The sequence below is a fragment of the Pholcus phalangioides genome, unplaced genomic scaffold, assembly GCF_987345545.1.
Source record: "Pholcus phalangioides strain wild (caught in Gottingen) unplaced genomic scaffold, Ppha-v1.0 ptg000016l_1, whole genome shotgun sequence".
Lineage (NCBI taxonomy): Eukaryota > Metazoa > Arthropoda > Arachnida > Araneae > Pholcidae > Pholcus > Pholcus phalangioides.
The window spans coordinates 13,248,695-13,271,707 of NW_028301609.1; the positions used below are offsets into that span (position 1 = coordinate 13,248,695).

General features: G+C 42.8%; 1 protein-coding gene across 1 annotated transcript in view; it reads left to right on the plus strand.

The window, feature by feature from the left end:
• LOC149075090 (uncharacterized) overlaps positions 1–23,013 on the plus strand; it is a 61,262-nt gene that overhangs the window by 14,772 nt on the left and 23,477 nt on the right. Inside the window, exon 2 of the mRNA XM_089245655.1 lies at positions 13,042–13,231. Within this exon, the coding sequence (XP_089101781.1) occupies positions 13,058–13,231 (174 nt within the window). The 5' untranslated portion in view covers positions 13,042–13,057. The remainder of the gene's footprint in view (positions 1–13,041; positions 13,232–23,013) is intronic.

Below are 23,013 nucleotides of genomic sequence, written 5' to 3' on the forward strand. Positions count from 1 at the left end.
GCTATGAGTAGTTGTAGTTCATTTTTTCCCACGAGAAGATGCCGGAATACTCATTAGTAGGGCCAGACGCGCGTTTATGGTTTTCCCGCCTGTGGGGCTACGCGAATTCGGCCGTCCTTCTCCCATTCTATAGTCTAATTTTCTTGGCTACTCTTCCCTCGATTTCGCCTCCCTGGCTGTAACCCGCTCGGCCTCCCCACACACACACCTGCAAGTACAATTGTGGTTCAAAGTCACTCTTTTAGGCTCACACTAACATGGTTCTTTGCTGGGTCACTCTTTTGATCAGTTACACATTTACACATGCTCTAGGTCAAGGGGCGCCGTATACTTCTCAGGGGCTCCGCTGGTATTCAAGGAAAATAAAATAAACCCGTAAATTTGATAAATAAAATAAAAAAAAGTGGCCTAAAGAGTTCCACAATATAAATTATATACAAAAAAGGGCTCCTCTAGTCAAACAGGGCTCCGCCATAGAAATTATACACTGAAAAGGACTCCTCCATAGAAATTATGCATGCACTGAAAAGGTCTCCGCGAGTCAGAAAGGTTGAGAACCGCTGCTCTACGTCACTCTTTTGGTCATTCACATGCTTGCACAAGCCAGGTCCGTCATTCAGGAGGATGGGGGGGGGCCTGCTTTGAAAATACACTAAAAATGGGGCATACGAATATATATATACATACATTGAGTACATGTACTTTGCCCCCCCCCCCCCCCGGAAAAAGTTGAAATGACGGCCCTGGGGCACCACAAGCCCTCTTTCGGTTTGCCCATTAACACGGTTCCTTGCTGGGTCACTTTTTTGATCATTTACGCTTTTACACATGCTCTAAGTCACTCTTTTGGTCATTCACATGCTTGCACATGCTCTAGGTCACTCACTGATCTGGTTCCTCGCGCTGTTGGCCATTCACATTCTTGCACCCGTTATGAATCGCTCTTTTGCTCACTCACGTGCTTGCAAACTCTCTAGGTCACTTTTTTGGTCATTCATTGGCCTAGCACTGGGAACTAGCTGTGTGGGAAGAGCAGGATTTATTGAGGGTTATATATACAAATTCCGCAACCCTCTTCTCTCATTCTACTAATATTCTTGGCCAATCATTTCTCATATTTGCCGCCCCTGTGAACTTGAGCGCTGGGCTATATCCCTACCCTGTAAATAAGTTAATTAGCCACTGACTAGGGCCTGGATTTTTATGACCTAAAAACCGACAGAATAGCTCCATAAAAAAAATTCATTTATGCCCTAAAAAAACAAATATATGCCGTAAAAACCTAAAATATGCTATAAAATAGGCTGACCATATTTCCTCTAGAAAAATACGGGAAACTTACAGGAAATCGCTAATCATTGTCAAAAAATGATAACACATAAATAAAATTGCCAATAGTTGCTAAAAACGATGACAAGGACAATGTTATTCTAAATATATAAATTTAAGAGTAATTTCACTCCTCTTCCAAAATTTTAAGGATATTTTTTTTCAAGCAGTGAGGGAAAAACGCTATTAAAAAAAATTACCTAAAATTTGAAGGAGTAAAATTGAATTTTTATGCGTGAATATATCACGCATCCAGATGCGAATCGGTGAACACTGGTCAAGGGCAAGTAAAATTGCCAATTATTGCTGAAATCGCTAATTGCTAAGTTTGGTGGGGGGGGAATCCCTCTTCATTATTATGCTCAAATATGCAAAATATGCCTTAAATTCTGAAAGATCATGAAAAGTGCTCTATCGCTTAAAAATTCATAACTATGCAAAATGCATAAAAAAATGTGCGGAAGCCATAGAAACCCTTGCCCTACTCATTAGTATTCGTCAACCATATCTATATACGTACAACGTTTTTATCTATTTTGAAACGTTGTGGGGGGGGGGGAAGAATCAATTACAACATATACAGTAATAGACTATTCAATTATTTGTTTTGGAGTCACGGGACGCAAACGATATGGAAAAACTAATGCATTGTAATACTTCTCAACCGGTTCACCCGAAGTTCACCTGCCATTTTATTGGATATATGGGTGACTATTGAACTTTGATAGCATCCGAGAGAATTGAGAGGAAAGATATCAAAATTCGATTTATGCTGATCTATCTTGCGAGTGAGTTAAATGAGCGGAGAGGGAAGAGGAGCCACGTGTTATCGTTATGTTAAGTAAATGTTATCATTGTGGTTTGTCTCCTCCGCCTCCCTTCGAGCGAACTTCCAATCAAAGGGTTGAGGCTTCCGACTCCGCCCATTATTAATGATAATAATGGAAAATAATTTTTTCTGGGACATGATAAAGTGTAGTGTTATGCGTTCTCTTATACAATAGCTCTGATGCATTTACTTCTACGCCATTTCCGCAGTATAATTGCATTGTTTGTGTCTGATTTTTTTTTTTTCTCGTCGTTGTTGTCGCCAGCGAAGATCGTTTACTCCTTGGAGTGAGTATATGTTGACTCATTATTTAGAACAGCGACGATGGCATAGGTCAGGGGCAGGGCCGCAACTAGGCGGGTCTGGTGCCCCGGGCGCTGAACCAGAAGGGGGAAGCCGAATTCACCCTTTAACTGCTTCTTCTACAATTACAAGGGGCGCCAAAATGCCGGCTTGCCCCGGATGACAAAGTATCTAGTTGCGGCCCTGGATTCAGGGGGGCTCTTAACCTATGGGTCTCGACCAGGGTTTAAGTTAGATAAAAAAATTCCTTTAGCATAAAAACGAAAATCGGGAAAAAAAGCTTTGGCAAAATGCAGACATGCCAACATTGGCTTAAAGCTTGTTAGTAGTAATGGATGTGTTCAGTTTTGCCACGGGAAAGGGGGGGGGTGGTACCCCTCTAGGACAACATAATCATAGTGCAATAAAAATAAACACCCAAAATTTTAATTGAAAGTTCATAAAATACAGCATCTCAGTGGCACTGGAACCTAGAGGGCTGAAGCCGCATACCCATCCCCCCCCCCACCCCGGAGCAACTTTCCGAGGTCGCCGAGTCCCTTAATAATTTTAATAATTCATGGACGTCTTATAACCCTAGATCCCCATCCCCGTTTTCTTCGTATCGGAGCTCTTACGGCACCTACGACGAAACATTCTTTCCGACGCAAGTTCCGCGAGCTCAATCGTGCACTATGCAAATGAACCGGATCCGGACACGCTGCGAAAACCTGTCCACTCCACCCATTTTCGAATCACTCAAAAACCTGTTTTTAGCCCACAGCGTGAAGCGGTTTTGACGGCAAACAGGTTTTTCGCGTTTTTGGGCGGCGAGTTTTAGGCCATTCACCGTTTCATTTTTTACCCATTTGCTAACAAAAATATCCGGGGCCTTCCCTGGTTTTCTTCAATTACTGGGAGGATTGAAAAAGTGACAAACCATTGTAAAGGCATACGCTAGTCTGAAACACATTGTTTGAGAACCAAAACGAACATTCCAAAAGTGATTGTTGGGGCCCAGGACCATTGTTGCCCGACGGTTTTTTGCCCATTTCGGGTATTTGCCCAAGTTCTGATGAACTTTTAAAGTAGCCTATGTTTTTCAAACCCGGTCCTGTTTGGTATATATGCAAAATTTGGCGACGATCGGTCCTAAAATTGTAGATTTGTATAAACATATATATATATTTATCATTTCGGGAAATACGATTTCCCGAAATCACACACTTATTTACAGTTGAACCCCGTTTACACGACTCCCTCCGTCAATACGGTTATTTTCGGTCTCGATTACTGCAGTTTGACCAGGATCCGCAAAACTTACACGATTTCATATTTTTCCTGTGCAGATTAAATTAAATTTTATTTTCTCTAATTTTTTCCCACAGTTAGCAAAGGAGTGGGGCCCTATTTCGCCCTAATGCCTCACTTAAATACAAATCCAAGGCCACAACAGGCAAAATGCACAGCGAGGTGACTGAGGAAAAAGATGTCCATAACAAATATGGATGCCATATGTTTCCAAACTACAGCACACACAAACCAATAAAATGCAATTATAAAAACTAAAGACTGTATACACATGATACAACGCCCGTTTTTGTTTCATATTTGATTTACAAGCCTATGCAGCAGTAAGATGGCTTCATTCCAATTATACTGATTGCATGCTCACACACCACTCTTAATCATTACTGATAAATATAATAATTCATACCCACTCACACATAATGAGCATTCGAGAATTCTGCGTATTAAACTGCGTCTAAACGTTCGAGATTTGTAGGCAGTGCCGTCTTAACGAATGGGCCCACCCGGGCACTTCAAGGAAAAAAGGGGCATGAGCGGAGATACGGAGGGGGGGGGGGCGGCAAAGTGGAGCGGGCAGATCTAATGTATATGTGTGTATATGAATTGACGTCATCATCATCGTGCCCCCCCCCCAGCAATAAAGACCTTGCCCCCCAGACGCCTGTGAAAAGGGGCCTCAGAAAAATCACTTGGCCCGAGGGCCCATGATGCTCTTAAGACGGCCTGTTTGTAGGTTCAACTGAATGAAGCAGTAAAGGGCCCTACACATGCTCAGTTATACCTGCGCAGTTGGCCTGTACAGGCATAACTGAGCGTGTGTAGGGGCCGTCAGTTGACCTACACAGGCGATCTGAAGAGAATGGTTTTTCGATTCGGTATAACTGTACAGTTATGCCTGCGCAGGTAGAACTGAGCTTGTGTATAACTGCGCAGTTTTCCCCCCCCCCCCGCTTTCTTATTCGCTCTATTTTCTTCCCTCTTCTTTTTTTACTGATAATGTAATAGAACAATAATAACTGAATAAATCTTGTTTTGGAGAGGGATTCCCATTTAATAAGAAATATTTCTAATGCCGTAATTTCCGCGATATCTTCTTACAATTTCATATCGAATAAAAAAAATCGAAATAAAATTTTAGAAATATTTCGACCATTATTAGAATTCGCAATTTTGTTTTGAAAACACCCTTTTTCATAAATTTGCCCGAAATTATGCACCCGAAACACACAAACTCTATTCAAATAATGTGCTATGACTATTAATTGTTTATTGATTATTTAGAGAAGTGGTTTTTAACCAGGGTTCTTGGAGATTTCAGGGGCTCCGTGATATCAGATTATTTAGTATTCTTTCACCTGTACTTCCTTTAAAAATCGATTCCTAGAAATCAAGTAGGTGTTTATACGAGTGTTATATAGTTTATTTAGATATTTAAGTTTACCATTACCTAATTTTAAATAGAGGAATGCCGTGATAAGAGGGGGGAAAGGTTATAGTTTCTGAGATTACATTATTACCAAGAATAAAAAGGAAAAGCCATCTCAACAAATGACAGGATACAGTGAATCAAGCAAGACAACATTTCAATAATTAAGAATTTAATTCTAAAAAATGAACCGTTGGTTCTAGGGGCCCCTTTTGGAACGAATAATATGAATATTACAGAGATATTAATAGCTGTACATGGACACACCGCAAACGGCGGCATCCTTGAGCGAAGATCCAGGATTGGACATTATCGTCAGATGACGGAGCCAACAAAAAGTGGGGGGGGGGGGTGTATCCGAAAGATAGGTAATTTAGAGTACTTTACCGAGCTGTCCCACGGAGGATGAAGATCTCAGCTCATTCTCGCGTGGAATGCGAATTGTCTCAGGAAGACGGAAGGCAAGTGTCACTCACTGGAGCGAAACGGACGGATCCATGGTGGTGGCTGAGCTGACAGGTCGCTCATAGATGAAGTGCCGAATTTTCCGTCTTCACTGGTGACATCTAGAAACTAGAGCTCGGCACGGGTTGTTGATCCATGCTGATGTCCCGGTGGCTGGCTGATACCGTTCGTCGGGATGTGTCGCTCTTTTCAGTCGTTTATTGGTAATGTCTGGAACTGGAGCTCGGCATCTTGGCAGGTAGTAAGGCCACGGCCCTGCCGCTGACCCATGGTGATACCGGCTTTCGCAACTTCCTCCCGGATGGTTGAGGGAGGGGAGCTTTTCTTCAGTCGTGGGCAGGAGGATTGCTCGGACTTACGGGGGAGTAGGTGGCGAGGGGGCCACGTAGCTTCAGGAGAGCACGTCCTACCTCAACATCTCTCAGTCCCCAAAAAAAAAGGAAGCCTCGTCTTTGTCACTTTTCTCTGGACCAAAGCGTATTAAATTATTGATACGCTTTGCTCTGGACCTTCAACTTTCCCGGCCTTCCGATTGGAGGCGGAGGGGTCACCAGATACCCACGTCATGTCCTCTCGATGAAAGCGCGCAAAAATGGTGACTCACCCCGGGGGGGGGGGGGGAAGAGGAGGAGGGACTAGGGAAGGGAGAGCAAGCAAAGTTTCATGTCGAAACACGATCATGATAGAAATCTGGAATTTGATTTCTTGATTTTATTTGCCGCTCATGAGCATGGGGAACAGAGAAAATGTCCACAAATGAGGGATTTAACAATTTTAAAATATATAAAAAATAATACAATTTTCAGCCTCGCTGAAACATATAATAATTAATAAGAGTAATTAGTGACTGTGTAGTGTTTGTTTTTACGTGTGGGCCACATATGAATAGGGAGTATTTACGTGTGTGTGTGTTGTGTGTGTGTGTATGAAGAATGATATTCACAAAACTAATAACACTACACCTTCCATTTTTCCCATTCTCCATAACACGAGTCAGTTAGGCCCTCCTCACACGGGGAAACTAAAATCGAGCTCGAGTTGCTTCAACTTGAGAGTTGAGTTGACTAGAACGAGTCGAGTTGCCGTTCTCCCTCACACAGCGCTACTAAAAAAATATTCAAAGCCCGGGAAACTGAGTAAAAACAGCACAGTCTATTAGTTTTCCTTCTTATCTCCGGTACTATCTTGTTAACCGGGTTAGGAAAAATCGAAACAAATAAATAAAAATAATTTTATATTAAATGTGAAATTGCTACAGAATTTCAGCTCACAGGTAAATACAAAATTTCATTATTTAAATTGATATCATTTTGAAATGACAATAAAATGGTAAAAATTAGATAATTTTTTAGTATAATTTCATGTTTCATTCGGAAAAAAATCGTCTGTTTTTCCCTCTATAAATGTGCCTTTCAGTACCTATATATGTTGGATTAATATATTTTATTGTTTATTAGTTAAAATATTGTCACGCAGAATTTTAAGTAGTTTCATGAGATGAAACGACGAAAGCTGGTTCCGAGAGGCAAAAAATAAACTATAGACAAAACTAGAGACAAACAACACATGAATTGTTGTTTATGTTTCAGGGAATAATTTTCCCGAATACTCCCACACACATATGTGCGTGTACGTGACCTAGATTGCAGACATTCCAAGCAAGGGGGAAAATCAGGGACCATCCCTATGGAACACGTGCTAGAATAGGTACATGTAAAAGTAGACAGTATTTTGAAATTTTCTGCAGGTTCTTATCCAGGGCCGTCTTAAGAGCAACATGGGGGCTCCCAGCCATGTATTTTTTTTTCTGAGATCCTACTTGGCAAACTAATTTGGTTATTCCTGAAATAACCCCGTGAAACGACGAAACATTTTATTGCGAATCCCGCCTCACACGGGGAAACTAAAGTTCGGCAACTGATAAGAGAAACCGTCTCCCGAAGACCAGTACGTATATCGCTATAGACGCCCTCACACGAGGAATTAGCGTCTTGGCGATGAAATATCGAACGCGACTCGGTCACTTGGCGACTGACATGCTAGTCGCCGCCAACTTTTGTTGAAGAAACTAGAGAAACTGCCTATAGCATTCCTTCATATTTCCGTCATGCGAGTTTGGGACTCATATTGAAAAACAATTCAGAGTATATATATATAATGAATTATCAGTTGAAAGGATATAATGAAATTTCTTCAGAATTTCAGTTCACAGGTAAATACAAGATTTCTTTATTTAAATTGATATTTTGAAATTATAATGAAACCAGAGGCGTCGGAATTGTTTCGAAACTGTGGGTGCTCATCTTTAGATTTATATCGGAAAGTTTAATTCCTTAATCAATTCTGGGGTGCTCGGATCCATGCCACAAATTACCGTGGGTGCTTGAGCTTGCACCCCTGGCTCTGACGCCACTGAATGAAATGGTAAACCAGGACTCATTTCAACTTTTTTTCGGGGGGGGGGGGCAAAGAACATACTGTATATGTACATATATATGCTATTTCTAGTGTATTTTTGAAAGCCGGGGGGGAATAGCCCCCTGATCCCCCTAGATGACGGGTCTGTGGGTAAACACATGTGCCCACCCGGGGGCCAGCCACTCCCCCGCGGGGGCGATTTCAAAAGAAGATGGAACGTCAGAAAAATTAGATCTGGTAAAAATTTGAGGAATAACCAAATGAATTTGCCAAGTAGGATCTCAGAAAAAAATACATGGCTGGGAGCCCCCATGATGCTCTTAAGACGTCCTGGATAAGAACCTGCAGAAAATTTCAAACTACTGTCTACTTTTACATGTACCTAAACAAGCACGTGTTCCATAGGGACGGTCCCTGATTTTCCCCCTTGCTTGGAATGTCTGTAATCTAGGTCACGTACACGCACATATGTGTGTGGGAGTGTTCAGGGAAAATCATTCCCTGAAACATAAACAACAATTCATGTGTGGTTTGTCTCTAGTTTTGCCTATAGTTTATTTTTTGCCTCTCGGAACCAGCTTTCGTCGTTTCATCTCATGAAACTACTTAAAATTCTGCGTGACAATATTTTAACTAATAAACAATAAAAATATATTAAATCCAACATATATAGGTACTGAAAGGCACATTTATAGAGGGAAAAACAGACGATTTTTTTTCCGAATGAAACATGAAATTATACTAAGAAATTATCTAATTTTTACCATTTTATTGTCATTTCAAAATGATATCAATTTGAATAAGGAAATTTTGTATTTACCTGTGAGCTGAAATTCTGTAGCAATTTCACATTTAATATAAATTATTTTTCTTATTTATTTGTTTCGATTTTTCCTAACCCGGTTAACAAGATAGTACCGGAAGATAAGAAGGAAAACTAATAGACTGTGCTGTTTTTACTCAGTTTCCCGGGCTTTGAATATTTTTTAGTAGCGCCGTGTGAGGGAGAACGGGCAACTCGACTCGTTCTAGTCAACTCAACTCTCAAGTTGAAGCAACTCGAGCTCGATTTTAGTTTCCCCGTGTGAGGAGGGCTTTGTGTTTGCAATTTTAATGCAGGATTCCCACTCCTTTCTTGACCAAAACCAGCAAGCATCAACAGGACAAAAATCACTGCAATTTATTATTTTCTTTTATATGTAATTCTTAATGAATCTCATTGAATTTGTTTTTTGAACACATCTCGTCAGATTGCAACGAATTTCAGCTTTCAGCTCAAACATTGAAAGAAAAAATTCAGGTGAGGCCTTGGGCAAGAAAAAGAAAAAAAAAAAAACACATATTGCACACAGAAATTCGTACTTGTTTCATCAAGAGCTAAACTGTTTTTTCTCCCTTTGAATGTGCGCTGTACATTCCAAATGTATTGTAACTGTAAATTGATCGATAAAGCCTACTGTCACAGATCTCTACACCATCTGGGGTCCAGCATCTCCTGTCGGGGATTGTATAGGAATGAGAAATGCTTGTGGCAGGTGAAAACTAAAGTTTACCATAACGAAATTAAGAAAGATGATAGTTATGAGAGATTGGTGTGGAAAATGAGAGAAACAGACCCTCTAGCGAACAGAGACACAGTGTTGTTAAAAATATCTCAATTGCTGTAATAATTTAACGTGCGAATATTGTTGTCTTTTTTTTTTAAGCAATCTTCGCACCACGTTACCTGTTTTTTTCTTTTATTTGAGTTAATAACTTTCAGTGCGATAACCAATCCAACTAGACCCAAAGCATCATCTGTGGAAATCATACTAGAAAATTCCGAACTTTATAGACTATGAAAAAATCCGAACTGATCAAAAGACCGCGAAGACAGAGATCGAAGAATGAAAATATCCCCACAGATTGCCTAGAACCGGTTCCAAAAGCTTCGCCTGCACAGGTATAACTGAATGGTGTGTATGCATCGAACCGTTCAGTTATGCCTGTACAGGTATAACTGTGTAGGCATAACTGAGCGTGTGTAGCGGCCTTTATTCCCAACGTGGACGTTAGCGCCCCCCGGAGGCAGTGCCATCTTAAAGCATGGGCCACTCAGAAAAATGAGAAGTAGTTGAATTTTTCGAGAATTTGCCAGGTAGGGCCTCAGAAAAATCACTTGGCCCGTGATGCTTTTAAGACGGCACTGCCTGGGGGGAGGGTGCGATGGAATGTTACGGGGGGGGGCGGTAAAAAAAGCTACGGTTATAACATAGGATTCTATGGGTTAGATTGCGTTGGGGGGGGGGGGGGCAATAGGAGAAAGAAATTTCTGACGAAGGGGGAGGCGATGTGGAACAAAAAGGCTGGGGAAACTGGTATAAAGTGATTCTTCCCATACTTGTACGTCATGGTCTTTTTTTTTTTTTTTGGCATTTAAAGCCATTCATTCAGATTGAAAGGCGATCGTGGCCAGTGGTCATCCCACTTGGAAGTAAATAGAAACCCCCCCCCCCCCTTCCCAATCGATCTTTTATTTTCGGGTACGATTGGCAGGGATTCACGCAATTGGACAGCGTAAAAGCCATAAAACTTCTCTCAATCACTTGCTGGTGCTTAAACGAAAAGGACGCTTAAGGTTGTGGAGAGAGAGGAAAGGGGCAAAAGAAAGTATAGTGGAGGGTATCATGCAATTATTCTTCATGGGAAAAGCCCCGCCCCCCCTCAAAGTAAGGGGTGCTGATGAGTGAAGAAAATATATTACATATTAAGCACGTTTGACTGAATACAATACCAGAAAGCTTCCGTCTTTTTCAGACGTGCTTACACCGTGCCCCCCTTTTTTTTCCAGATCTTATCTCCTTTGTTCATCTCTCGTGTTTCCACTTCCCGAAAAGAGTACAGTCGAATCCCGTTTTAACGGATACTGTTATAGCGGAAAAAAAATTCGTTTTAACGAACACTTTTTTTTTTTTAAATTTCCCAGATAAATTTATATAGGCTTGGAGTTCGTTATAACTGGATTCGACTGCATTATTCTCGACTGTAGGATTTCTCATAGTAGGATGATGTAGAGCGCGTGCGCGGATGACTGAAAGAATGACCTAGATATTTTGTGTAAACAATCGAAAGAGTGACCTATAAAAGCAATGAGCCCTGTCATTGAGCGACCAAAAGAGTGACCTAGAACGCGTGCAAGTTTTATGTGTGAGTGACCAAAACAGTGTTGCAAGGGAGTAGCCAAATGAGTGACTTAGAGACATTGGTGTACTTGCAGGAGTGGGCAAGCGGGTTATAGCACAGGATGGCGAATTAGAGGAGAGAGTAATCGAGAAAATTCGATTAGAATGGGAGAAAGACGGCAAAACCATAAATGCGTTTCCGTGGCCCGCTAGGTTAGGACCTCCGATGGATCCCCTGCCCAAACGTTTCATGGGGCCCCTTTCACATCCTAGAGCAGGGGGCCCCTAGGCTAGGACTTTCGATTATCCTCCTGCCCAGACTTTTCACAGACAATGGTAAATTTATAGCGTGGAAAAATATAAAAAATGACGAGAATCGCCCTGTCAGCCCCACCTTTGTGGGAGGGCGGGGGGGGGCATGTGCGTCTCTGCTCTTATACGTTATTGTTTTGAAGGAATTTAGTTGAACTCAATCATAGTAGAGAACTTTAAATTTGGTGCGGTCAAAGGTTAATGCTTGAATTTATTCCATTTCGATTGCGATTGATTTAAAATAATTTCGCTTCGTTTATAGCGCCATCTATCTTTCACTTTAAATATATCATTTTCTAATTTCACTCGTATAAATGCGAGTGCAGTCAGTTTATTAGTCGCTGTGGTGGTCGAGTGGCCATAGTGACGGACGGACTCGCATCGTGAGTTCCATCACCCCACCATCGCCACAGTGGTGGTCGGCTGAAGTTGGTTTTCTGTGGTTCTCAACTTCGAGGCACGAATGCGAGCCGATCTCCCCGCTTTAAAAAGTCTCCCCCACAGAGAGCAACAGACCCTAAAAACGGTACAAATGTAATTTAGTCATTGCACTTCACTCGCTTCTCTTCTGAAATATAGATGGCAGCACTGAAAAAAAATCAGACACAGCGCGAGATACACACACTTACACTTCCGGTACGACTCACTAGGGGGTCATTCAAGTATTACGTCAGCATCGAGAGGGGGCGAAGGAGGTTTCGGATTTGCTGACTTTTGATGACAAGGGGGGAGGGGGGGATTTAAGGTTGCTTACGTCATCAACCACCCCTTTTTGAAGATATGAAATATTCTAAGCTGCTGAGGAAATTTTGCTGACAAGAGGGGAAGCAGCACCTCCTAGAGATAGAAGACCTCTGCACTGTTTGCCATAAACGTCATTCAGACTACCTAGCAAGTTTGCCACATTTCGAAACACGGCGTCCTATTCCGTTTCTTCTTATTTTGGCGTAGAATTTTCCTGATTGGCTCATAAATACCGCATAGTGATTGGAGCAGGGAATTTTTTTCCCCTGAATATTTTGAGGGAGAACGGACTACTTACTGACGTCACAACCAGACTGCGGAAGCCTTCTATCTCTAGGAGGTGCTGAAGAGGGGAGGGGAGTCAGTGTTTTGCTGACGGGGGGGGGATGTCAAAAATGGCTAAAAATCTGCTTACGTAATACTTGAACGCCCCCCCCCCTTAAATTGGCCATAGATGGCGATAGACCTGCGTTGTGATTGGTTTGAGAGAAAGAAATTCTTATTATATAGAAACAAACTTAGCAAACACGTACACGCGCATTCCAGTACGCACCAATTCGTTTTAAGTTCCGCAGTGGAAAATGGACGAGGTGGTTGTGTGGTTTGGTAGCAGTCAGATTATGGGCCAAGTTTCGGGCCCTTAATATTGTATAGCCTTTAGTTATTTTTTTTTTTAGTGCCTTTTGTGTGCCTGACTATTTTGGAAATTTTTAGTGCCTTCCCGGCTATAGTGATGAATGACGTGGCTGTTATTCTAATTCCAGATCCAGAGAGAAAACAATGGGCCGAGGGGATAAAAAACTTATCCAGGATTTCCTGCTGCCGCATCTGACAGATGGAACATTCGGCGAGAACATGAGGTGGGAAAATGAAGGTACAGACGGAAAGTTCACTCTCACTTGGCGGCACAAGAGCAGCGCCGATTGGAGGCCCGAGGACGCCGACGTTTTCAGAGTGAGTCTCCTTTGTCTTATATTTGCTTTATTGGCCTACATGAGAGTGTTTAGAGCAAGGCCTGGGCTGACGGGGACCGTGGAAAGTCTGGTCTGGCCCAGCCTGGGGGGCGCTGCTCCAGGATATGGGGGGGGGGTCTTCAACCAGCGCCTCCTAGAGATAGAAGGCCTCCGCAGTCTGCTTGTGACGTCAGTAAGTGGTCCGTTTTCCCTCAGAATATTCAGGGGAAAAAAATTCCCTGCTCGTGCCAGTATCATCGTTGTGAGGAAAAGAAATGATCGGGCTCAGAATTGACGATTTCTATGAGCCCCCCCCCCACATCCAATCACTATGCGGTATTTATGAGCCAATTAGGAAAATTCTACGCCAAAATAAGAAGAAACGAAATAGGATGCCATGTTTCAAAATGTGGCAAACTTGCTAGGTAGTCTGAATGACGTTTATGGCAAACACAGCAGAGACCTTCTTCTATCTCTAGGAGGTGCTACTTCAACGCGTTGCCCTCGAAGCTTTTTTGCAGTGGCTCGCCGACGAAAAGGCTTATATTTTGGGTGACCACACGTCCTGTATTTCCCGGGACAGTCACGTTTTCCTTTCTTTTTTCTGGCCGTCCCGGCTTTTTGGCAAAAGTGTCCGTTTTCCCCCGTTTTTCACATGACGCCTACTTGGATTTTTATTCTTTATTGAAGTCAAAAGATGGAAAATATTTTTCAAGTCATAAATTATATTATTATGATAATTGCAACTATAAATAAGAACATTAATCTCCTACATTTGTCTTGTTGAACGTTTTTATTTCGTGGAATTCATTTTAATCCACAGCAACGCTTCGTTTCCCGTCAATTCAATTTCAGCAATATTTGACAACTTTGTGCACTTTTGGCGTTGTTCTTGGCGATGTCCCGTGTTTGGAAACCCAATTTCCCGTATATCTGTCGAGGAAATATGGTCAGCCTACTTATCTTAGAGTGCATCCATAGTGAACCACTTCTCGCTTATAAAACCGCGGCAGTTGCAAACAGCGAGGTGAACCCTCGCGATTCTAGCTGGTGCCCTGGTAAAATAGTGCACCGCTCGCGGGAACGTCCTCCTGCGTGAGTGAGCAGCATCCTGGGAGAGCTATCACTTGAGGATCTATTACAGTCAGACCTCGTTAGTGGGTCACCCGGTTACACGTCGCTCCGCTTACCGAGTCACTTTTTGGTAGTCCCAATTTTCCTCAGGCAGGAATTGGCACAGCTATGGCTTACTCCGTTTAACAAGTCACTCCACTTACTAAGTCATATTTTTGCTCTCCCAAGAGTGACTCATTAACGAGGTTTCACTGTATATGTATTTTATTTACAACAGACAATATTTATACGAAGGTTTCTAACAGCTGGGGCTGATGCGAAGATGTATATTTATAGGAAGAGACAGAAAATTCAACTGCCCTTTGCGGGAAACCGAACATACGTCCTCTGATTTGCCGGGTATGGGGGCCCTAGACCAGTGGTTCTCAATCTTCTTAGAACCGCGGCCCGGTGAATCAAATTTCTATGCATCTACGGCCCAGGTCTGGAATATTTTACTCGTTCATAAGATGATAATAAACAACCGTTTACTTTTTAATTGCGTGTTGATTACTTAATTAATATAACCCTTTAAATTATTAATTAATTTAAACACTTTTAATTAATTAATTTAAATCCTTTTAATGAATTTAATCCATTATTATCTTACTGACTGATATAATGGTTTTTTTTTTGTCTTTGGTACATTAATAAAGTTAAGACGTCAAAACATAAATGAAGCGTTTCATCAGGGTCCATTCAAAGTATTACGTAAGCAGATTTTCAGCCATTTTTGACCCCCCCCCCCTTGTCAGCAGCTTAGAATATTTTATATCTTCAAAAAGGGGTGGTTGATGACGTAAGCTACCTTCAAACCCCCCCCCCCCTTGTCATCTCAAGTCAGCAAATCCGAAACCACCCCCCTCCGATGCTGACGTAATACTTGAATTACCCCTCAGCAACTGTAGCAAACATCCTCATTGCATAGGCGCCGGAACCTGGGGTACTGAGGCTGTTTGAGCGTCCCAATGAATTTTACTGAGGCCCCCAACAGTTAAATGACTATACCATGTAACGCACCACTCCCTCTCCCGCATAGGGGCTAGATCACGTATATATACGGGACAAACGGCACCTTTCAGGCCCCCCCCCTTCAATGTTTCCTTCATTTCGGCGCCTCTGCCTCACTACAAAATTTAATTGATTGCAAATCAATCAAAAACGTCTTAATATTCACACAATTTCATAGAATAATTTCGCATACAGTTTGCAAAAATACGGTTTTCATTCGCAGTGGCCAATTACATTTATTTCTGCAACACTTATTTAATTAGCACTTTGCTAATAATTTAGTGTAAAATATATTTTTTATGATCGAAATTTTCATTTAGGGGCCGTTCAAGTACTACTACGTAAGCATATTTTCAGCCATTTTTGACCCCCTCCCCCTCTTTGTCAGCAAAACACGACCCCCCTCCCCCCCGATGCTGACGTAATACTTGAATGACTCCCTTAATCTTAGCTAGAAAGAAAGTAATTATATAATGAAAAATTGTTTATGTTGTAACTCACCATGACCTTTTTTATGCCCGTGGCCCCCTTTGAACCATATTTTTTTTTTCCTCGTGGCTCTCCTGTCTTACCCGGAGTCGTCGACCCTCACCTGGAAGCAAGATCCTTTATACGTATTGAATTGATTTTTTTCAGTGAATTTATAACTGAACGAAAATTTTACAAAGAAGATTGGTCTCCAGACCACTGGCCTAGAGTTTATTTATCTCCCCAATTGTCCGAGTAAAAACGACCGTCTCAACATCATGGGCCCTATGCCCTCATGGGTTATGCTATGGTAGTCCCATACTTAGCTGGAAATAAACAGCCCGCATATTTCCCACTTATTTTCAAAATTTATTGCACTATACAAAATATCATAAGGTAGGGTCACTTATGGATATGAGACCCCCGGGCATGACCCCCCTCACAAGAGGGAGACTGACAGAGCTTCAGCCCGGGCCCTGATGTGTTTTTCATTATTTTTTTGTTTTTCATACTATAAATTTAATAATAGAGGAGGGGCCTGCGAAAAACTCCATCCTAGGGAACCTGTTGCAAAATGTAGGTGGTGAGGCTCGGGTGGGTCCACGTCCTAAGACGGCCCTGGTTTTATGGGTGGTTTTGTTAGATTCTGTAAGTGAATAGTCACTAATATAAAAGCTTTATTTCTTCACATCGTAATTTTTCTTCTCAGCTCTCTGCAGCCCTCCAAACCCCTCTGCCATGGCCCATTTCTCCATTTTCTTCCGTATCCCCCTTGAAATATCCCAGTACCACTAGGGAGCCACATGGCTCCAGGTTGAAAACCACTGCTCTAGATAAACATGATTTTTTTTTAGAAGAAGAAAGCCGCACAGCATTGTTGATCGTGCAAAATGGCCGTGACCATATGTCCCGCTTTTAAAACACATTTTTCTACTTTTTTGATCTAGAATTATTTTACTATTCTTAATGCCAGATAGCAGGTAATTTTATCCTAAAAACCTCACTTAATTTGGATAGCCATCATCACTTACCTGTAAAAATGACGCATAACGAAGTTAATTTTTATCAAGAAATTTATTTCAAAGGTGATTCTGGTACCCCAGGGACCGGACAAATGAGAAGCCGAATTTTGCCTTTGCTCCCGGACCGTTCGGAAAAAAAATACTAGTTGAGGGAACCAAAATGCACGCTTTTTCCCTTTTCATAGAGTACAGGGCAGCTCTTGGGCTATGCGACCCATTACGAGACCGCACGGGGCTCAACTAAGAAGGGTGCCAAGTCCATCGTGAATGGGTGAAAAAAAGTTTCATTTTTCACCACTTCATTTTTCAAGCGCTAAATCCGAGATGAAAGGGCAATTTTTTTTTCCAAGTTCTTTTGTTAGAAATTGTTGGGATAAGTTACGAGGGAGGGACATGGCCCACACGAAGGTAAGGCTGTCAGGGCTCCAGCCCGGGGACCCGAGACTCTTATCCCTATAATTTTTCTTCCACGCTATAAATTAACTGAAGGAGATTTCCCCCCATTTAAAATCTGGCTTGGGGCCCGCGAAAGATTCCAGTCTAGAGGCCATGACGCAGGATCTAGGGGCTATGGGGGGGGGGGGGGGGGATAGACAGACAAAAATCCGAGATCGCAAATATAGGTCGTGTCTCGAGCCGCCCCTGATAACTTACATTCTTGTTTTTGGCATTAACGTCTCGTACCTCGACAACGTCTCCGTTGTCGAGGTACGACTCAAAAGCTTGATGTCATATGTGAATTTTCAGTCTTAACTAAAAGTTTGTCTACGCTGCCGCCCGGGTGCACCGCACCCCTTGCACCCTCGCTTATGCCGCCCCTGAGTATTCGTTATTACACATCAGTAGATATGTGCACGTTGATGACCGATTCAAAACACAATATTTTCTGTACACACCAGGTGCTTCACTGATTAGTCGTTGACATTTGCCACGCGTATGTGAAATATTTTGCTCATTTCTGAGAACAGGTGAATACATAATCTCCATCGTTATATAATAGGACCATAGGCGTACGCAGAATTTTCTCGAGGGGGGGGGGTTCAAGTTTTTTTTCCTTCTCTGGGGATTTTACTTTTTTTCCCTGCAAAATAACACTATAATCTTTATAACCCCACCCTTTGCGTACGCCAATGAATAGGACTACTAGAGGTTTTTACCGCTGGTCACACAAATAGCGGGGTCCAATCAGGGCCGTAGCTAGCCATTCCTGTGCCCTGTGCAAGAATTTGAATTTAGGCCACTTCTGGCCCATTTTTGGGTCCCCTTCCAAGTGAGCCCTGTGCCGTGGCAGGTGCATCACCTGTTGCACCTAGTTATGGCCTTGAATCCAATAGTCTAAAGCAGCGGTTCTCAACCGGTGCTCCGCGGAGCCCTTGGGGCTCCTTGTGCACTCTCCAGGGGCTCCGCGGCCGCTTAAGGAAAATAAACAAATAATTATAAATATTTTTAAATAGTAAAATCTGTAACTTTGATGAATAATTAAGAAATTGGCCTACGGGGCTCCGCCACAGAATTTTTTGACTTCAAAGGGCTCCGCGAGTCAAAAAAGGTTGAGAACCGCTGGTCTATAAAGTGTTTTTCTATTGCCCGTAAAGTCCCAATCACTCACAATCATTCCCCCCCCCCCTCCGCCCTTGAAATTATGCAGCTTGGTCACTGGCGAGTAGCACAGATTTTGTTTTTTTCCACTCTTTCGAGGAATTCTACAGCATGGCATCTTCAGGACATTTTCTGTGGTGCCGATTTAACGGCAAATAATAGGGTCATCTGCCTGGTTTTTTCTCCCCCGTGCTATATTGTTCGGGTTTCATGGCGACGGATACTCAAAATTGCGAAAAGACAAAAAAGACAATCGAAAATACCAGTTTCAATTCTAGGTGGGGCAGAGACACGTTTTTCCCTTCCTTGGGGGGAGGGGGGGGGCTTTGCAACAAAGGGAACGATTTTCAGTGGAATAAAGGGAAGAGGAGGATCCTCCAAATATAATTTACGGTTGCAGCTGGAAGCCTTTGTTCTGGAACCATAGGATGGTTTTTCCATCCTTCCCCTTGTATGATTTTTAGGCCGAAAAATTCGAATATGTTCTATACCAGTGATTCCCAACGTGGGCGACAACGCCCCCTTGGGGGCGATGCAATGTTCCAGGGGGGCGGTGGAAGCTACGGGTATAACATAGGATCCTATGGGTTGGGGGGCGATGGGAGAAAAAAATTTCTGAAGAAGGGGGCGATGGGACAAAAAAGGTTGGGAAACTATGTTCTACACCAGTGGTTCTCAACCTGGGGCCATATGGCCCCCTTGCGGTCCTGGGATATTCTAGGGGGGCCAATGGAGAAAATCAGAAGAAAGGTGATCCACGACAGGTGGTGAAGGGAGTTATAGAGAGCTGTGATTAGAAAAGGTTTAAAAGTGAAACATGGTCTAAAAATATTACTGCTTTCAGAATTCATCAGATCCGTCCATAGAACCAGGGGTATCTTAACCCTTGGGTCTATGTGGGCATGATCCGTGTCTTCATGTCTATAATGGGAGGGGACTGCACTATATGGGATTTGGTACTATGATTTTCATATGTAAGCTGTTATTTCCAGCTAAGTATGGAGGGCCGCCAAAGCAACATTTGATGTGCTGGGAGGGTCGATTTATCGTGCATGTTCGTTGGATCGTGCCGTATTTTACACAGACCATTTTTTACCATATAATTTGACTCCTGGGAGGGATGATAATCCACCATTTTTGAATCCGTGCTTAGCCAGGATTCCAGAGATTGATCTGATTTATTAAAATTCCATTCATAAGAAAAAAAATAGAAAGTATCTCACTCTTGAACAAAGCCGCTCTTAATGCAGCTTTGCTCTTGAATGAGGGTAGAGGGGGGGCCCTGGATAGGACAGGGGGGGGGGGCACGAGAAAAAAATGTGATCCATAGGGGGCCATGAGCTGAAGAAGGTTAAGAAACACTGTTCTACACAGTGATGGTAACTCGTGGGAAATTTCCCATATTCGTGGGTAAAATTGGCCAAAATTTGCCAAAGTGGGAAATTTCTTAGCATTTGTGGGAAATTTTGAGGGAGCATCAAACAAAAAAGATTTTTTGAAAAAGAAAAAAGAAATTAATGCAGTACAATACTTTTCTATTGTAAAATACTTGTTTATGTATTTTGCCCGCTAGATGGCAGCACATTTTTAGGAATGCATGGGGGGGGGGAAATTTAGTCAAAATGGAAATTTTTGAGGTAAATTTTGCTGTAAGAGGTTACCATCACTGGTTCTACAGCAGCGGTTCTCAACTGGTGCTCCGCGCAGTCCTTGGGGCTCCTTGTGCACTCTACAGGGGCTCCGTGGCCGCTCGAGAACAATGAAAAAAAACAGTAAAATTTTAAAAAATAATTATAAATATTTTTAAACGGTAAAAATAAATCAGTAATGTTGAGAATAATTAAAAGATTGGCCTACGGGGCTCCGCGATAGAATTTTTTTTTTACTAAAAGTCAATAAAGGTTGAGAACCGCTGTTCTGCAGTGTGTGAAATAAACCAATTAATTATACGTGGAAATGCTTTAGGAAGTGAAAGGGTAACGAATAATATTCTCGCCAGCCCCTACGATTGATGTCGCGGCCCGGCGATTGAGAAACACTGATCTAAACCACTAGCCTGCAAAATAGGCGACAAATATGTCTCAAACTTTCCTTAGAGCTCGTGTGTCCATAGATGGTCGGTCGGACCTAATTCAGGCCAAAGCTCACAATCACTGACACTGCCACTAGATAGCGACTTAGCAGAGAATCTCCACCAAAACAGTAACCTAGACCAGGTCGGTGAGCGACCAAAAGAGTGACATTGAAAGCGACCAAAAAAAAAAAAAAAAAAAACAATACACGCTCAGCCCATGGCCCGCGGGCCAAATGTGACCCTCGAAGTCATCTGATCTGGCCCGCGAGCTCAAACCGACTTTTACGAAAATTAACTGAGTGGCACATTCCCAGATCACTTGAGTAACCCGCGGCACATCTCTAGAGCACTCAAGCGGCCTGCGGCACATTTACTGATCACTTGAGTAAATTGCACCGCTGTTCCAGATCACTTAATTGAGTGGCTCGTTACACGACACTTTTTCAGATTTTTCAAATCAATGAAGTGACCCGTGCTCCCCTTAAGGTTGAACACACTTTGAACTAAAGCATGTGCAAGCGTGAATGACCCAGAGAGTGGGCCGAGCATGGTAGTGACCTAAAGAATGCCGTAGACGTAGAGAGTGTGCAAGCATGGGAGTGACCGAAAGAAAGAACGGGAAAGAATGCCAGCATATGAGTGACCAGCAGAGTGACTTAGACTAGAGACAGAGGCATATTTACAGTGGTGGGAAGGGGCGACGGCGGCGGCTAAGCGAGCAATAGCAATGGGCGGCAAATTTGAGGAATGAGTGGGGTTGAGGAAATTAAACTATATATAGAATGGGACAAGGGCGGCAAAATTTGTATAGCGGCCCACATCTTATAGCAGCTGGGCTCCCCCCTAGGCTGGAATCGTTGGCCGGCTGTCTGGCCAGACTTTTCATGGGACCCCTTTACAGTTAATTTACAGTATGAAAAAAAAAATTGTAAGAATAGTCCCGGGCCCAAGAACCAGGCCTCGGCTATCCCCACTCTTGTGGGTGCCATGCCAGCAAGTGACAGCGAAACTAGGAATCCGCCTCTGTTAATCATGGCCCCCTCATCCTGGAGCAGCCCCCCTTTCCTGGCGGGGATATTTGGCGAGTATCCATGGCAGACTTTTCATGGGCCCATATGTAGTGAATTTATAGCATGAAAAACAAAAAAAAGATCATAGAAAGTTTATGCTTGGCCCAGGGCTGGATGAAGGCCTCCGCACGCTGCTTGTGACGTCAGTAAGTAGTCCATTTTCCCTCAGAATATTCAGGGGAAAAAATTCCAGTATCATCGTTGTGAGGAAAAGAAATGTTCGGGCTCAGAACTGGCGATTTCTATAAGACCCCAACTGATTGTACGCCAAAATAAGAAGAGACGAAGTATGCTGTGTTTCAAAATGTGGCAAACTTGCTAGGTAGTCTGAAGGAATTTTACAGCAACCTGTGCGGAGGCCTATCTCTAGGAGGAGCTGGCTGGAGCCCTGTATCAATGCCAGTAGTGGGACACCCCCCCCCCCTCTCCCCGCCATAACATTTGTCCTCATTTTTCTGGAAGTAATGAAACTATTTTTTTTTATATCGAATTTTCATGAAGCAATGACCTGTCAATACCGATTACCGTTCAAAAGGAAAAAGATTCCTCGACGTGACAATGACGTGTCCCACGCAACTGTTTATAATGACTTGTCGAGAGATATATGGTGGCACAGGGAAAAAAATTACATCACGAGATAAGGGTGTTGTCGAAATACAAGGCGCCGATGGACAACTGATGCATCATCGATAGCAATCGGAATGCAATCAGTGGTTTTGGTTTGCGGTGATGATCAAACACATTGGGGCTTGTGTTGACACTGATTTTTCTTCAGACGCGCGTCGTTTGATTGTTATCAGCAGCAGTGATTATCAGTGGTGTGTGTGCTGTTTTCAGTGGCGCAAAACAATCGTATAAATATAGCAGTTGCTGCTCCTCGTCGTGTTGTAGATTCTCGAAATGGTCGCCACCGCTGTTTGCGATTTGGTGCGATTTTATTTGCTGCTCCCAGAGAAGAACTTTTTGCCGTTGTTTGAGGTCGAAACAACCGGAGACACTTCCGAACACATTCCCAGGCGCTGCTGCTGTCGTACGTACCACTTATTCTCGCTCTCTCTGTATTTGTAACCATATATTTTGTAAAAAAATCAACTAAATGGCATAGTTGAGTGATCTGCGGCGCAGTTCCACATTCCCACTGCATATCTACAGATCATTCAAGTGACCCCGCAACATATTTAGGGCCCATTCAAGTATTACGTCTAAGCAGATTTTCAGCCATTTTTCACCCCTTCCCCCCTTGTCAGCAAAACACTGACCCCCCCCCCCTCCCACCTGTCAGCAAAATTTCGTCAGCAGCTTAGAATATTTCATATGTTCAAAAAGGGGTGGTTGATGATGTAAGCAACCTTCAACCCCCCCCCCCCTCGTCATCAGAAGTCAGCAAATCCGAACACCCCCCCCCCCCCACGATGCTGACGTCATA